Source organism: Saccopteryx bilineata, chromosome X, assembly GCF_036850765.1.
Source record: "Saccopteryx bilineata isolate mSacBil1 chromosome X, mSacBil1_pri_phased_curated, whole genome shotgun sequence".
Classification (NCBI taxonomy): domain Eukaryota; kingdom Metazoa; phylum Chordata; class Mammalia; order Chiroptera; family Emballonuridae; genus Saccopteryx; species Saccopteryx bilineata.
This window is the reverse complement of record NC_089502.1, coordinates 141,040,514-141,058,379: the sequence shown is the minus strand read 5'-3', so window position 1 is coordinate 141,058,379 and position 17,866 is coordinate 141,040,514. Positions and strand designations below refer to the sequence as shown.

Genomic DNA, 17,866 nt, shown 5'->3' with positions numbered 1-17,866 from the left:
AAAAAGTGTATTCAATACTTAAACTCTTTTATGCAAAGGTTGAAATTTAAAAACTAACGTAATAAATGTCACAGAATTCATTACTTGTTGTGTAGCTCCAGGCACACCTGCTAAGAGACAGTTTACTAATTTTGCTGAAACCCATTACTGTAATCAAGTGGGGAGCAGCAATTGTCATCAAGCCGCTGGAGAAGAAATTGAAGCTTGCCAACCGAGCGCTCCCCTAGAAGCTATGTTTGGAATGTCTAAAGAGGCAACATGCTGTGTAAATAATACCTATGTGCTTTCAATCAGGCCTCGAATAGCATAGAAGCTGCTATTTACATGGTTTGTGGAAAGGCAAGGGGTGTGTTTTGCTCTGAGCGTTCAGAAAAGCTGTTTTCCAGGTTGTGGAAATAGAAGAGTTCCTTTATTCTGGTGGAGAAATTAGTGACCTGTGTTTGCAGAGTTCTGTGCCCTTTTGTGAATATGGAAATATGATGTTAGCATTGAGCTAGTAATGATTCCATGCCAACTTCACTTTTAGGGGAATTAGGCACACTGAAGACTATAGATCTGAGATAGTTTGGATAAGAAAAGAATGATAAATAAGGCAAAGAAGGATTTTTCTTATGGTCATGTTAAAAATTGTAGCACCTGCTCGTGTGACACTGAAAATGTGTTGGTATTTTCAGTCCGTCTCTGGAATGGGATCAGACCACGGCTGTGATCGTCATTAGGGGCAGTTTGTTGGTACTGCCCAGGGAGCGCAGCCCTCTTCACTGTCGCACACTGGCACAGGGGCTGTATGCCGCCCCTGTCAAAGTCCTGGGAAAGGGGACTTTACCTCTGGGGGCCATTTGCAAATATGAGGCTCTTCCCATGCCCAGTGGGGTTCAGGCTCTTGTAGTCTGGAGTTCCACAATTAAACAAGGACAGGCAGAGAGAGGACTCAGTGGGAAGCCACAGAAATGATTAAAGGAGTAGGAAGCTAGAGTTATGGGCAAGAGCTAAGTAAACTCGGAGTTTGTTTCTTTCTGGTGGATGATTTAATGATGATTCTCCCGCATGTGGAAGATGCTTACTCGCAGAAAGGGGTCTACGTCGAGGACAGAATAAGAACATAAGTGACAGATCTGTTGGACGGGCTGTTTAGGGATAAAGAGGTTTCTTCTTGGAAGAACAGTGGGGTTATCCACTTCTTTATGCTGGAGATGAAAACATATATACAGATGGACTTCTCCATGCATGAGGAAACTAACCTCCAGCCCCAAAGTTGGAAGCTTTATGACAAGTCTTTCTAAACGAGTTCCAAAGCGGCCTAGCAGAGCTTGTGTGCAGAGAGCAGCCCTGGCTACTCTTGGAGTTGCAAGGAGCATATAGCTCAGGGCTCTGGCTCGGACCCCACCTGCTGCTTTCTGTTCCTTGTTTGACAGTGACTAGATTATGGGATCTCATCCCTAATACTGCCTGTGTGCAGGCGGTTCTGTTCTACACAGCGGGCAAGCCAAGTCCACCAGCCTTTAGTAGGCCTCCTCTCCTCATTCACTTGTTGATTGATTGGTTCATGCATGCATTTGGCAAATAACTGTTTTGTGCCTGCCGTGTGCTAGGCATTGTCTAGGCACTGGGAATGCACTGGCGGGCAAGAATTCACCAAATTAGCTGCTGTTAGAATCCGGGCTTCGAACCCAATCAGCAAAGCGCAGAGGAAATGTAAGCTTATTTATTTCAGCAAGTGGACTGACAGTCTACTAAGTTGCATTTGGTTTTATAAGGGGTTCAGCAAATCCATGCAATCAGTTCTTGATTGAGGTGTGTGGCTTGGACACATTCCTAACGTTCAACCTGATTATTTAGAGAGATGGGATGCCCGTTTTGTGGGAGTTTTAGAGAATCAATTGGTGCATGAAAAGGAGCAAATAAGTATGTGTTGACTGTTCCCTCCCACCTAGTGCTTCAGAATGAAATCATCTTGACTTAGGACGAGTGTGCAGTGTGCATTGTGTGTGTTATCGAGCATTTGCGGTCAAATCAGATCCCATTTGATGTCATTAGATTTAACCTGACCCAAGTGATGTGCAGGCATTTGCCCAGCAGGCCCTGTGTTCCTCCTTCAAACAGAGACCCCTTTTCAAACTCAGCCTGACCCCGACTGCTGCCAATTTTCCATTAGAATACTCACCGCAATAAACGGCCTTAGAGCAGGCAGTTAGAATTTTATTTCTCAAAGAACAATATAGGTGACTAGTAGTCCTTGAGAAAGCAAGAGTTGTATTATAGAAACCAGGCTTCATTTTCAGGCAAGCCTCCCTGTACATTTTTCCTAACCTTTTCCCATGGACCAAAAGAAAGATTAAAATTCCGACCGAAGGAAAATTGCCTTGGAGAAAGATCTGGAGACTGATGGATTTGTTTCATGTGTGACTTAAAATAGCCTGGGTTTCTGGGGCTGCGGGAAGCTGTATTCCACTGACTCCTGTCGCCCGGCTTTCTCCAGCTCTCTTCCACGCGCCTGTCCTACGGATCGGAAGAGGCTGCCGCCACAATTTTACTGTCTTTCTTTGAGAAATCCCTAAAACAGCCCACTTTGAAGAGAGATAACCTAAGGGGGAGCCGTGCAGCTCTTCTAGGGCCCTTCCTCCGGTCCCATGGGCCACTTTGGGATTGAGCTGCATTTCTGTGCTATGAGCTTGGGATGATGCTATTAATTTTCTGTTCCTTTCAGGACCCATAATGCCATTTGGGCCAACTAGAAGTTAGTTTGTAAAAAGCGTTTCTTGTCACGTCAAATTTCAGCCCGAGCTGAGGTGAAGAAGTGTTAGGAAGGCAAGGGCAGAGGGCCCTGGGCTGTCTGCGTGCCCTGGCGCCCAGGGGCGGCCCTGCACCCCCTAAGTAGCCGTCTGGGTCAGGCCCGTCTTTCTAGTGTTCGGCAACGAGCGGTTGGGTCGCAGCAGGGGGATCCTTGCCCTGCACTAGCTGGCCTCACAGCTGTTTGGCGGAAGCCCCTCATTAAGAATGTGGTGTTTAGTACGATGCGGTGGGTGAGGGAGTTGTATTGAGTGGAACACTTGAAACCATGTCAACACAATAAATTAAAAATAAAGAGAAAAGAATATGGAGTTTAATCCCTTCACCTCAAAAAGCATGTATCCACAACACTTAGATGCAGACAAGAGGGTGGCAGTAGCCAGAGGGAGACGGGGGTAATGGAAGAGGGCAGAGGGGAGACGGGACGGAAAGAGACATTGTTTGGGGCAGTGTGCAGATGGTGTTTGGTTGAGTTGTATACTTGAAACCTGTATGGTTTTTGTTTGTTTGTTTGTTTTTGTATTTTTCTGAAGTTGGAAACAGGGAGGCAGTCAGACAGACTTCCGCATGCGCCCGACCGGGATCCACCCGTCATGCCCACCAGCGGGCGATGCTCTGCCCATCTGGGGCGTTGCTCTGCTGCAACCAGAGCCATTCTAGCACCTGAGGCAGAGGCCACAGAGCCATCCTTAGCGCTCGGGCCATCTTTGCTCCAGTAGAGCCTTGGCTGCAGGAGGGGAGAGACATAGAGGAAGGAGAGGGGGAGGGGTGGAGAAGCAGATGGGCGCCTCTCCTGTGTGCGCTGGCCGGGAATCAAACCTGGGACTCCCGCACGCCAGGCCGATGCTCTACCACTGAGCCAACTGGCCAGAGCCCTGTATGGTTTTACAAACCAACATCATCCCAATACATTCAAATGAAAAAGATAAGGAGGCTTCCCACCAAAAGAATGTAGACTTTGCCCTTTCAGCCCCTTTTCTGTGGAATTCTAAGTCCCGCAGAAGGTGGGAGGCCCTGTGTCCCCGCTTGGCACTTGCTAAGCAAGGGACCTTGGTATTGCTTATGCTCCGCTTGCCCATTCCAGAGAACGCCAGGCAGAGGCAGGAGGGCGTTGTGAGCAGTTCCATCATGTACTTCACGGAGGACCCCCCTGAGCTGCCAGCCAACAGCCCACAGCCCCTGAAGCTGCGCCGTGTCCTGAACCTCAGCCCATTCACAGTCACGGACCACACCCCGATGGAGACAGTGGTGGACATCTTCCGGAAGCTGGGGCTCCGGCAGTGCCTGGTGACCCGGAGCGGGTGAGTGGCTGCACTAGTGCTGACGGAAGGTAAACTGTGGCCGGACTTGGGAGAACAAGATGATGAGATCCAGTCTCAGTCCTTAGGGGACTCAAGGACCAGCACTGCCTAGAGCAGTGGTAGTCAACCTGGTCCCTACTGCCTACTAGTGAGCACTCCAGCTTTCATGGTGGGCAGTAGCGGAGCAACCAAAGTATAAATAAAAAGATAGATTTAACTATAATAAATTGTTTTATAAAGATTTATTCTGCCAAACTTAGTGAAAATCCGACATAAAGTACTTGGTAAGTAATTATTATTATATGCTTTCACTTGCTGTCACTCTGCTTTATAAATTTTATAAAGTAAAGTGACTTCCCTACTTTATAAATCGCCATGACTGTGGAACCGGTGGGCGGTTGGAAAATGTTACTACTAACAGAGATACAAAAGTGGGCGGTAGGTATAAAAAGGTTGACTACCACTGGGTTAGAGGATGGCAGTAAGTTCTAGTGAGCTCATTGCAAAGAAAATGACTGGGAGCCCTTTGGACTTAGCATGGGGCCAGTGCAGCCCAGGAAGATGGAGGAAGCTTCCAGGTGGGGCGCTATCTGGTCTGAGGCTGCAGGTGGAGCCCTAAAGGGGAGGAGCCATGGGAGAGGGTTGGGGGCTACTCTTCTACCACCCAGGTGACACTTGGCTCAGGGAGGTGCAGCTTTTTCTGCTGTGATGTGACATATATTCCTCAAAATCATGGCACTGATCATAGGCAAAAATGAGCAATGAAAACCACAGAGCTTCCGAGAAAAATAGGGTTAGGGGCACAATACTCAAAAACTTCATCAGTGATACGTTAGAGAAAAAGAGATGGGAAGGTAATAAAAATGGTAGTTCCATTTTAGATAGATTAAATGGTTAAGAAATATATCAGTAGGACAATAAATATGTCACTGCCTTGAGAAAGCCTCAGGTTGGTTCATGGATGTGAGTGGCGTGAGGGTTGCAGCTCGCGAGCATTCTGTGTGTCCCTGTGTCCTGGGCTGGGCTGGGCGCGGCTTTCTGCACTCACCTGGCCAAGTTTCTCCTGGATGAATCACCAGAAGCCAGTGTGAACTTGGCATGATGCTCAGCTTGGTCCCTAATTCATCAGTCTGTTCAAAGCGAGTTCATGCTTTCAACACAAATGTTACTGCAAAGCTGAGAAGTGTGGTGGCCCCATGGCATTGTCTCTGCCCAACAATATTCCTTTTACTCTGTGATATGCAAACCAGGCAAGCAGCGCTGCAGAGACCAAAGGATCATGATGGCATCAGAGGCATGGGGCCCCAAGGGCCATTCTTTGGGCTCAGAGGTGCACCCCAAATTCTACGGCATCCAAAGCTTGGTAGGAGGAAGAGGTTGCTCGCCCAGTTTATTCGTTTATGGGCCGGGAGTAGAGGTGTGGGGACTGGGCGTTCCCTAGGACTTTATAGATCCCAGAGGCTTCCGTCTCTAATGTAGTTTCCATTTTTCCAGAGCTGGTACACTCCAGTTCAATCCAGCACTTCTCAACCCGAGTGATTTTGCCCTCCAGAGAGCTGGGTGTCACAGCTGGGGGAAGGGTGCTGCCGGCACCTAGTGGGTAGAGGGCAAGGTGGCACTCAGCACCCTGCAGTGCGCAGGCCAGCCCCACTGGCAGCAAAGCATCATCAGCCCTCAATGTCGCTAGTGTTGCAATGGAGCGACCCTGGACTGGATGCCGGAGGACAGCCCAGTGAGCAGTCCGTGCTCATTCAGCTTTCTTCCCACTGTCGTGATAGGAGCAGCGCAGGGCTCTGCAGGGGTTGGACTTGTAGATCGACCCAGAGAACTCCTAGCCAACAGGACAGATGTCCTCCTTAGCTCTGACAGCAGCTAGGAGGGTGTGTTGCACATGGGAGGGGCATCAATATGTAACAAATAAACAACTGCTTGAAACTGGAGATGATTTTTGCCGTGACTTTTAAAGGAACTCAGGGGTCCTCCAATTTGAGTATGCATCAGAATCCCTGAGGATTAAACCTCCGGGTGAACCCTAAAGTGCTGGGCCCCAGCGCAGCTCTGACGGTGGAGAATGTATGTTTCTAACAGGCCCCCAGGGGCTGCTGTGGTTGGGGGATCCCACTTTGCAGAACACTGAAGCCCATTTATGTACTTGAATTTCCAGCATTTGGCATAAATACTACTGTGATCACCCGTGTCATCTCAAGTGGATAGCAATTTCTCTTTCCCTTTAAAATAATAATCCAATGTCAGTTATCATTGGAATTTCTAGTTCTGGCAGGAAATTCTGCTCCTAACACCCGCTTACACCCCATGGAGCCCCATGAGGATTTTCTGTGAAGATTTGGGTGCTGAAATTGGCTTCGAATATTCTGTGAGAAAACAAAATCTCTCTCTCTCTCTCTCTCTTTCTCTCCATATTTTAAACAAACACAGATGCTGATACGTTAGTGCTGGCAAGGGGTCCTTGTGTAGGGGCGTTTCATGTCCCCGGGCTTGCGGCCAGGACAGGCACGTCTTAAGCTGGTGTGCAGTTTTGATTACTCTGTTGCCATGTGCCTTCCTTGCTTGCGCCCAAGAGCCCAGTTTGTCCTGTTGACCTGCATCATTTGCAGGATTTCTCAGGGCCTGGGGTCCAAGATCATTGTGAAATCAGATGAGGGACCAAAGAAGTCTTCGTCCCCAGAATGCCGGAGTCGAAAAAGCCTCCAGTGGCAAAGAGTGAATTCGGGTGGGATCTTCTGTACTTGGGATCTGTGAAGGACAGGCGGGCCAGGGACATGGCATCAGCTCTCCTCAAGTCCTGCTTTAATCTGAATTTCATGGTCATAGATCGGCTGTTTATCACTCACCGGATTCACTTGAACTGCTACCCAAAGGGGCTGGAAGTGCAAACTCTTGATTTAAATCAAATGGGACATTTCACGGCACTAATGACCCCTGCTGGGTTTGATGTTGCCTGCTTCCGGGTGGATATGCAGTGTTCTTCTGTGATAATTATTGTCACAGGCCAGGGCACAATTGACACTGGCACCCGAGGCAGCTCCTGAATGTGTGTTTCCCCAGAACTGTTGTAACCAGGCTGACTTTCAGACACTGTAGTTTCAGAGCTTGAAGGGGAGGTTGTCAGGGCTGCTTTAGGCAAATGCCTGATCTTTGATGCTGTCTCCAAGGTGAAGATAAGGAAATAAAAACCAGGCTTTATAGATACGGGAGTATGTATGTGTGTGTGCATGTTGTTTATGTTACAGTAGAGTTCTCAGCACTCTGCAAACACTAACAAGTCATATATTTTTCCAAGCAACATTAGTTTAATAATGTTTCTGAACATCTATTTGAGAACTGGAGAAAGCTCACAAGTGTTTAAAAAATAAAGCCAAGGAGCTTGTCGTCTACTAAGGAAAACGGACATAGTCTAATTTTAGTGGTGTTACCCAGCTGTTCTAAAGGAGAATGCTCTGAGCCAGATTTTCAAAGTAGAAAATAAATTTCACCCTGGCTGGTGGCTCAATGGATAGAGTGTCGGGCCAGCATATGGACATCCCAACTTTGATTTCCGGCCAGGGCACACAGGAGAAGTGGCCATCTGTTCTCTCCCCCTCCCTCTCCCCTTTCTTTCTCTCTTCTCCTCTTGCAGCCAGTGGCTCAATTGGTTCAAGCATGGCCCCAGGCACTGAGAATAGCTCAGTTGGTCTGAGCCTGTCAGCCTAAGGTACTAAAAATAGCTCTGTACTTGAGCATCGACCCTCACATGGGGTTGCCAGGTAGATTCCGGTTGGGGCACATGTGGGAGTCTGCCTCACTATCTTCTTTCCTCTTACCTAAAAAAAAAAAAAAAAAAAAAGAAAGAAAGAAAAGAAATTTCAAATAGAACAAGAGGGTGCTTTAAGTTGAGCGATTATCCACTAGGTGGCAATTGCCAGCAGTGGAAGCCATTCCCACCATGTGTGGATACACCCTTAGGTGGCCCACCTTTGTGGACCCATCTGCTTGCACCTGCTCCCACTTCTGTGTGATTACACTGCCAATGCAGTGTGCATTGTAGGCATTCTGCTTGCCTTCTAACCCTGTTTTGTTTTCAAGAGAATTGAAGGCTGTTATGTACTGAAATGTCATCCTTCCACACTCCCAATTCTTATGTTGATGTCCTAACCTCCAATGTGACTGTATTTAAAGATGGGGCCTTTAAAGAGGTAATAAGGTTAAAAGAGGTCATAAGAGTGGGGACCTAATCTTTTTTTTTTGTGACAGAGACAGAGAGAGGGGCAGATAGGGACAGACAGACAAAAAGAGAGAGAGAGAGATGAGAAGCATCAATTCTTTGTTGTAGCACCTTAGCTGTTCATTGATTGCTTTCCCACATGTGCCTTGACTGGGGGGAGGGCTATAGCAGACAGAGTGACCCCTTACTCAAGCCAGCAACCTTGGACTCAAACTGGTGAGCCTTGCTCAAACCATGTGAGCCTGTGCTCAAGTTGGTGACCTCGGGGTCTCGAACCTGGGTCCTCTGTGTCCCAGTCTGATGCTCTATCCACTGCGCCACTGCCTGGGTAGGCAGTGGGGACCTAATCTGATAGGACTGCTGGAGATACGGTAAGCGGCATTTTGCCAAGTAATTTAGCAATGAACTTCTTTTCTCCAAAGAAGGTGTGTATATCTCCTTGTTTCAAGCCCTTCACTGTACCAAGAGGACATGATTTGTTCCAACAGGTGGTTATTTTGATATTTAATAAAATCAGGGCCCTGACTGGTTTGCTCAGTTGGCTAGCGCATCATCCGAAAACACCAAGGTTGTGGGTTTGATCTCTGGTCAGGGCATAGATGGGAAGCAACCAATGAGTATACAACTAAGTGGAACGACAATGAATGCTTCCCCCCCTTTTCTCTCTGTCTCGTTCTCTTCCTCTCTCTGACTCTCTAAATTCAATCAATTAAAAAAAAAAGAGTGAGACAAGGGCTGTCGTGAATGGTTGTCCAAATGTATACTGCATAATCCAGAGGGCACTATTTACATTGTAGTGTTTGTGCACAGTGCTTCCTGAAGTTGTGCAATGTACTATCTAGGTGGCCTTATATAAGGGACCTTGGTAGGTGATATTACTGTTTTTTTTAAATTGAAAGCAATGCAGTTTTGTAAGAGGAGCTAATTTACATATACGGTCAGAGATGAACATCAAACTTTACCCTTCTAGTAAGATAGATTTAAAATAAAAAAATCAATTGTTATACTTAAAAAACCTTATTGGAATTTCTGTGGTGTGAGCAAGTTTTGACAATGGCTTTGATAAACACTTTCATTTTATTGATTATAGCCTTGACGTTTAGGAATATGTATTAGTCATCATAGGTTTCCTGCTATAAGAAACAAGTTCGCAACCCCAGTGGCCTGATGTGCCAGGTTTACTTTCTCCCATGTCACATCCAGTTTGGGTTGCAGCGCATGTGAGCTCTGCAACGCACAGTCATCAGGGACCCAGGTCTTTGAATTTGGTGGCTCCGAAGTCAGTCCTCTGTGACCTCACAGTCCTTCATTGGCTCTTCTGCCTTTGATTGGCAGATAAGAAGAGAGAGTGTGAGGAAATGTGAAGGCAACCTGGGAGAGGCCGCACTCAGTTGGCCGCACCCAGCTGCAGTGGAAGCTGGGCACTGTTGTCTCTGTGTGTGCCCAGGTGAAAAAGGCACTGGTGTTCAGCGACGGGCATGAGTCAGTATTCAAGGTTGACCTCTTTTTTCTATTTTGTTTCTTCTCCAGGAGACTCCTTGGCATCATCACCAAAAAGGATGTTCTGAGACATATGGCCCAGATGGCAAACCAGGACCCTGAATCCATCATGTTTAATTAGGAACAAGATGGCAATTACTTTGAGAAAAATACAACAACTGTGTCATTTTAGAAGAAGTAAACAAATGATATGTTATTATTGGATCTGAACAATCCAAAAGTTTTCTTTGAAAGGAAGGGAAGAAGGATGAAATCTTTTGTTAAAAAATAAATACATGAACGAGTAGGCATTTTATAGCTTTAACCCCTTATGAGTTTCAAATTCTGTTTGCTAATGAGTTTACTAACTACTATGGGGGCATGCGGCTGGGTGTAAATGCTGTGATTTGTACAGGGACCTGGAACACAAATGCTGGGTCAAGAAATATTTGCTCTTCTGTTCAAGGTGGATGTTTGTGAAGCTTTGAGTCCAAAAGGCAGGAGGATATTGGTGTGTCAGAGTTTTACGTATTGGTTCCTGAAGTTTTGCTGCTATGTTACTGAATAAGACTAAAGATATTTGCACTTACTTTGTTGGAAAGAAAAAGAAAATGAAATTTGAACATAGTAAAAGTTGCAAGTATGGGTTCACGCATGACTATCCCATTTCTTGCTCCTTTTCTCAGTCTGTTATTTTGCTCATTCATCAGTTTCAAAACCAACAACAGGATCACCTGTTATGATGAGTATAAAGAAACCATTTCCCTATGCAAGACCAGCATGTTGGGACTGCCTGGCGAACTATGGGAACATTCAGTGCTGCACTGTATCCCCTTCCACACAGAAGATTCATCCTTATCCTGAGCGTATACAGACCTGGTCACTGATTTGCATCCCTGCTGCATTTGCTTCACTTATTGCTGTTGCTTGTGTATTCTTAAATATCGATCAGCCACACTTTCTATGAGCCATATCCTATATGCTGCCAGCCTACAATAATTGTGCTTGAATTTCTAAATAGCCTGTACAAGAGTCAGAACAGGCTACCCAGTGTTACTACTTATTTTTCCTCTCAGATCCTATTAAATATGGCTGCAGAGAGGGTGAGGCGTATGAGTTCTCAGTGGGAACTCTTCCAAATGGATTGCAAGAAAAATACTAAATAGATTCTAGATCTGTCCCATTCTCTTCTCTGTAGGATGCGAAACACCCAGCTTTAATGTAGAAGCATGCACTTTTATAGCAGCAGTCAAAGCACAGGACAGAACTAAATCCTAGACAGCCAAATTGAGTATTGGGCATCACTGTATTGAACTTAACAGTGCATTTGTTCTTTGAGTCAGAACTGTCTTTTCTGGGGGAAGGAGTTCAGCTGTGTTTTTTAGGCCCACTGTATGATCTGTGTGAAGAAGTGTCATCCAGTTTGCTCTCTCTCTGTTCTCTTTGTTCTTCTCTTTTCACTGAGTCGTCCTCATTCTTCTGTCTCATTACTGGATATTATGTATCAGATGTGCATTTGTCTGAAAATCACAGAAAAACCAATGAACACTGATGAGCTGAGTAGGAAACCTGGAGCTGGGCACTCAGGACTATCTCCGTAATATCATCAAGGGCCCACACTCTTCGGGGTTTCTTCCCACCATCCTTTGTCCTTTGGCTTATTGCCTCATAGTCACAAGATGGTTGCTGAACCGCCAGGTACCATGTCTGCTTCGTAAGCAGGGTGAGGCAAGTGACAGGGGTAATTATAATATCAGGAAAGCAAAGCTCTCGCAGAGCTGCCCACTTTCCCCAGCGGCTAGAATGCTATCCTGAGCCCAACCGCATGTGGGCCTGGGAGCGCAGTGTTTACTGAGCTGTATTCTTCTCTGAAGGAGATTTCGATTCTCTTAGGAAGGGAGGATTGGTCCTTGGGAAGGGAGTGCTGTCTGTTGTACTGGATGCCATCATTGTGTTCCTGTCATTGTCTTTCCTGTCCTCTTTACCATTGGTTGCTGAACCCCTTTGAGCACACTGTCTTCTAACCTGAGAGTCCCCGCTCCTCTCTCAGACGTGACAGAAAACTCCCAATCAGAATTTATCATTTCTTAGCCCTAATAAAAATGTTCACCTTGGATAAAAGCCAAGCTAAAAGTGGGTTTCTATAAAAGCTTCTAGTTGATGTATTTAAAAAGTTTAAGTCAGATCATGCTGACAAACTGAAAAATTTGTTTTTGTAATTGACCCCCTCCAAAATAATATCAGATAGCCATGTCAGTGTAGAAATACTGGTCAGTAGTAGAGAATTCAGTGTTCAGTCTTAGAATAGAATGAAATTTGTTGTCTCGTTCACAGCATGTAAGGATTGAGTAACAGATCCTGTTATTAATGTTGTTATTGGGTTTCCATGGAACAAATGCAAGTGAAGCTGGGTTTTCCTGGACTTTAAATCCAAAAAAGTCTTAGGATTGCTTCATGTCGTTCCCGTCTTGTTCCCACGTGGCCTCCCCAAAGAGTATTAGTCAGAGTCTGGATTTAGATCATCCAGGATGCCCTTTCAGCTGAAACAAGGAACTGCAGAAGGGAACGCAAAACTAAGCAGCCAGCCAAAGGCCAGTGACCCACAGAACTCCTCCTCCTCCAGCTGAGTCCATGGAGGGGTGGCGGGACAGTTTATTCCCGGACAAGGTCACCAAGGGGAGTTCTGTCTTTCTTCCCAACAGTTAGCGTAGGGATGCCTGAATTCACCGGGAACAGTTGGGAGTGTTACTTGTCTTAAATAACCTAACCTTGTTTTCCTTCATAAGTCGAACCTCCAATTTGTTGTGAGGTTCAGGTTCTCCTCAACTAAGGGCAGGGGCAGACAGGCAGGTTAAGGTCAAGGATGGGGGAGGCTGCAATGGAAACTACCAGAGCCAATTGCTTTCCTCCCCTGGAGCCCTAACTCAGCCATGTGGCCCACCCACCCAATGGCCAAACTCCATGCATAATGTGCCGCTGAGCTTTGTTGCTCCTTGCTAAAGAGCACGCGGGTCCAGATTCGGAAGGGATTGATTGTACCTGAATGAAGAACTTTGTCACTGTACCTGGTGACCTGATGAGTGAGATGAGGAAGACTGGATTGTGGAGATGAAATAAACATTTTTCAGAGCAAAGTTTTTGTTTCCTTTTTTCAGAACCAAAGGCTCTAGACATTTGTAGAACTCGCAGGATTCTTTCTGAATCGGTTATGTAAATAAACAAATACGCAATGGAAAAGGAGCTCTCTAACCAGGCACATCAACCTATGTGTTGCTCTCTCTCTCTTACTAGAAGTCAGACACCAAATAAAGTGTCCCCAAAGTGACACGCACAGTTCTTGTTTTTGAGTGCATCCCTGGGAATGCAGGTGTGTGCGTGGCTTCTAGAGAGAGGGGACATAGTAGAAGCAAATCAGCACACAGTGTTTGCTCTTACTTAAAACCAGGCAATCTCAAATGTCTCCGTTCGTCCTTCCCAAAGACCTTACAAAGGAGAAGGCAGGTAACTAGATTCATTTTGGCCCTAATAAGTCACAGAAACTGAAAAACTTGGAGCGGTTTGTTTCACTTAGGTGAGAGCTGGTTACTTGAAATGATCAACATGTGCAAATGCTGCTTAGGGTTCATTATCAGGTGCTGAGCTGCAAGAGAGGAGAAACCGAGTCGAAGAACTGATTACATCATTGGCATAGTACGACTTTCCCTTCGTTTGCACCCCTCTGGGTAGTGCTTTCTCGGACTCGACTTCTGGTCTTTGCAGTGTTTTACAGGACGGGAGCCTGGGCACCTAGCTCGGGAGCGTGGAGTGGGCTCCATTTTCCCCGGTGTGGTCAGAACGATTTTTCGCTGTCCTCGGCATGCTGGGAATGGACCTACGTGTGACTTTTACAAGATCTATTCGCATTTGGTGTTGGAACAACCACAAAGCATTTTCTTTTATTGTAACAGCCTGTGTAAATGCTGGTATCTTACTAAAAATTAAATATTTGAACTCTGTTTTTAAAAATATAACAAGCACAGAGTCTTCCAGAAGCATTTAGTGAATGGAGTAGATACTGCACAGCATTTCTACCGAAAGCAACGTCGAGAAACCTGATTCTGTGACTGGGGAAGGGTCTGGCCCAGTTAAAGACCTGGTCTTCAGGTTGTCACTTAAGATTGTGACATTAATTTGATCAGCTTTAAAATCCCTTTTTCTTAGCCTGGTGAGTGATGGCCAAATAAAAATTCAGACTGGGGCTCTAAATTGCCAAGGGTGGGTAAGACCACTGTCCCTGGGCATCAGTGCGTCTGTCAGTGCACAGACCCTGGGAGCACAGCTTGGGTAGTAGCCTCACATTTGTTCTTTCATCTTTCCAACAGAAAATTTTTATTTATTGCTTTGGGAACAATAGGATTTGAATTATGTCCTTTCTCACCAGTTTTTTTTAATTTAAAAATTTCAACTTCACAGAAAACTTGAAAAAAAATAGCACAAAAGCCCTGGCCGGTTGGCTCAGTGGTAGAGCGTTGGCCTGGCATGCAGGAGTCCTGGGTTTGATTCCCAGCCAGGGCACACAGGAGAAGCGCCCATCTGCTTCTCCACCCCTCTCCCTTTCCTTCCTCTCTGTCTCTCTTCCCCTCCTGCAGCCAAGGCTCCATTGGAGCAAAGTTAGCACGGGCGCTGAGGATGGCTCCATGGCCTCTGCCTTAGGCATTAGAATGGCTCTGGTTGCAACAGAACAGTGCCCCAGATGGGCAGAGCATTGCCCCCTGGTGGGTATGCCGGGTGGATCCTGGTCGGGCGCATGCAGGAGTCTGTCTCGGCCTCCCGTTTCCAACTTCAGAAAAATACAAAAAAAAAAAATAGCACAAATACTTTTGACCTAGAAGAGACAGAGAGAGGAGTCCCCTCTGATGAGGGGAGGGAGCCAGCCCCAGGGAAAGCTTGGGGAAGGTCATTCTCAGCAGAGAGGACAGCCAGTGCAAATGTCCTGAGGTAGAAACAGGCATAGTCTGCTGGCGGCCTGCCAAGGGCAAGTGGCTGCAGGATGTGTGGTCCTTGGGGGGGAGAGTGGGTTATTTGAAGTTGGTTTTGTTTTTCCCTTGTGGGGAAGGGTAGACACAAGTAGATGCTTTAGGGTCCTGTAGGGTCAGGTAAAGGGATTCAGAGGAATGACATGATTTGAATTGCACATAACAAACCATTCTGGCTGTCATATAACAAGACGCTAGGAGGCTTTGCCAGTAGGTGAGTTATGATGAAGGCTGGCTCTGGGGTTCTTGAGTTCCAGATCTATTTCCAAGATAGAGCCAACAGATATGCTGGTGGAGTGGGTGTAGAATGGATAACTAAGTTGCCATTTAATGAGATGGGCTAAACTAGGTGAGCAGCTCCATTTTGAAAGAGCTACGTTGGAGATATCAGTTGGACACTCAAGTCCAGAGTTCAGGGGAATTATTAGTTTTGGAGACAAAATCAAGCCATTGGCATATCAGTGGTAATAAAGCCATGCCTGGAAACTCTTGTGGTGTAATGGTATCTTAAGAGCAAACAGACCAGCATTGTAACATTTTCAGTATTGAGTTTTTAGGGAGTTACACTGACTTAGGCGACTACACCTGAATTCTAGCTCCATTGCCTCTTGGCTGGGTGACAGTGTCAAAGGGATTGAACCCCTTGAGCCTGGGTTTCCCCATTCCTGTAGAACAGGGGTTGTCAACCTTTTTATACCTACCGCCCACTTTTGTATCTCTGTTAGTAGTAACATTTTCTAACCGCCCACCGGTTCCACAGTCATGGGGATTTATAAAGTAGGGAAGTCACTTTACTTCATAAAATTTATAAAGCAGAGTGACAGCAAGTTAAAGCATATAATAATAATTACTTACCAAGTACTTTATGTCAGATTTTTGCTAAGTTTGGCAGAATCAATCTTTATAAAACAACTTACTATAGTTAAATCTATCTTTTTATTTATACTTTGGTTGCTCTGCTACCGCCCACCATGAAAGCTGGAACGCCCCCTAGTGGGCGGTAGGGACCAGGTTGACCACCACTGCTGGAGAGTGAGCTGCTGCTCTTGACCAGCGGTGTCGCTGTGCGAATTACGTGATTTAGTCATTGTAAAGCATCTGGCTCGGAACAGACCACACAAATGGTAGATCTTATCTTCTCATGTTATGAAGTCCTCCCAGTAGCTTTAATTGGAAATTAATTAATTTTATGTTCTTAAAGGAGATATTACACTTCAGCTTTATTATAAAACCCCTAAAAGGAAACACAGATTGGGCTAACCAATTGCCTTTCTTTCCAATTCTTTCTGAGGTCATTTTTCCAAAACCAAAATGAAAGAAAACAAAATCTCAGATCTCTTAGAGGAAGTAAAAAAACACTACCCTCCAGGCCTGACCTGTGGTGGCGCAGTGGATAAAGCATCGACCTGGAACGCTGGGGTTGCTGGTTCAAAACCCTGGGCTTGCCTGGTCAAGGCACATATGGGAGTTGATGCTTCCTTTTTTTTTTTTTTTTTTTTTTAAATTTTTTTTAATTTTTTTTTTATTTATTCATTTTAGAGAGGAGAGGGAGAGACAGAGAGGAGAGAGAGAGAGAGAGAGAAGGGGGAGGAGCTGGAAGCATCAACTCCCATATGTGCCTTGACCAGGCAAGCCCAGGGTTTCGAACCGGCGACCTCAGCATTTCCAGGTTGACGCTTTATCCACTGTGCCACCACAGGTCAGGCGGGAGTTGATGCTTCCTGCTCCTCCCCCCTTCTCTCTCTCTCTCTCCTCTAAAGTGAGTAAATAAATTAAAAAAATTAAAAAGTTAAATAAAACCAAACCACTACCCTCCAACTCCAAATTAGTGGGAGATTATTAGAAAAGAAGCCACCTGGTAGGAAATGCCATTTCTCTGTAGCTTTGTATTGGCTTGACAATCAGAAAAGCCTAAATATGTGTAAATATTAAGCTCGATTCACTTAAAATGTGGAGCGAGAATTCACAAAATGCAAGACTGTGTGTAACTTGCTTATTTTCAGATAATGGAAAACCCAATACCCACAGCCATTTCAGACAGAAAACTCTCACCCGCATGGTGTTAACGTAGAAATAAGCCTCATTAGTCAAACTCATGAAGGGCCAGCTGTTTGTGGGCCTCGTGTACTTCCCTTTAACACAATGTAGGGAAAACCAGAGGGGAGAGCGAGCAAGCAAACAGGGCTTGTCGCAGGGCTACCACCTATCAGGTTTAATTCTGGGGCTTAGCTAGAGCGAACTGGAAGTAAATGTCTGGGTTGGGCAGCCTTCTTCCTGGGCTTCCATGAGTTGAGACGGGACTAGAAATGTCTATGCCTTCCGAGACAACGCAGTCCGGCCAAGCAGAGGGAGCCTGGCATGCCTGTAGTTACAGCTCTTCCCCAGTTCATTGGTAGTTAATTAGCTAGAAAGAAGCTACCATATGTGAAGGCAGATAGGGAGCATCTATTTTTGGCAGTTTCTTAACAATGCATTTCATTAAAGAAATGTTTTTTTTTCTTTCCGAATAAGCAATAGCAAAGAGCACCTTGTAGGGATTTCCAAACCACCAAACCAGGGTTTGGCTCACAGAACCAAGGGAGTGATTTCTATGTGATTCCAGCGTTTGTTGTGGAACACATATGTCAAAGATTAAACAGCCGTCCTCAATCCAAGCAGATTCTCTCAGAGAAATTGAAAGCACACATATCAATTCTCGTCCTGCAGAATGCCTGGCAGGTTGCATCCAGAGGACGCTTGCTAGTGGGAGCGCATTCCTGCCTTCTGCAGGGCTCCATGCTCGTTTCACACGCACACCCACTTAGGGCTTCCACCTGTTTCCAGCCCGTACTGACCCAAGCGGAAATTGGAGCTAGCTTCCTTTTGATGAGTAGGTTTCTTCGTTTCCCTAACGCCAGTCTTTCCCAAGAAAGACTAAACCCTTTCCAGGGATGGTCATGGGTGGTTCACATGATCACCAAGGACCTTTCTCCAGAATGTCGCCCACTGCCCAGCTGCCCCACAGGGCAGGAGTCTCAGCTAGTTGTTTAAGAGCGGGCAGAAGCAGCAGGTGTGTGTGT

At 46.0% G+C, this 17,866-nt stretch overlaps 1 protein-coding gene across 4 annotated transcripts in view; it reads left to right on the top strand.

Annotated features, from left to right (window-relative positions):
• Positions 1-12,926, top strand: part of CLCN4 (chloride voltage-gated channel 4) — a 56,898-nt gene extending 43,972 nt beyond the window's left edge. For all 4 annotated transcript variants that reach the window (XM_066248725.1, XM_066248722.1, XM_066248724.1 and 1 more), the window contains exons 11-12: positions 3,875-4,091; positions 9,844-12,926. In XM_066248725.1, coding sequence (XP_066104822.1) covers positions 3,875-4,091; positions 9,844-9,934 — 308 coding nt within the window. In that variant the 3' untranslated portion in view covers positions 9,935-12,926. The remainder of the gene's footprint in view (positions 1-3,874; positions 4,092-9,843) is intronic.
• The last annotated feature ends 4,940 nt before the right edge of the window (positions 12,927-17,866 follow it).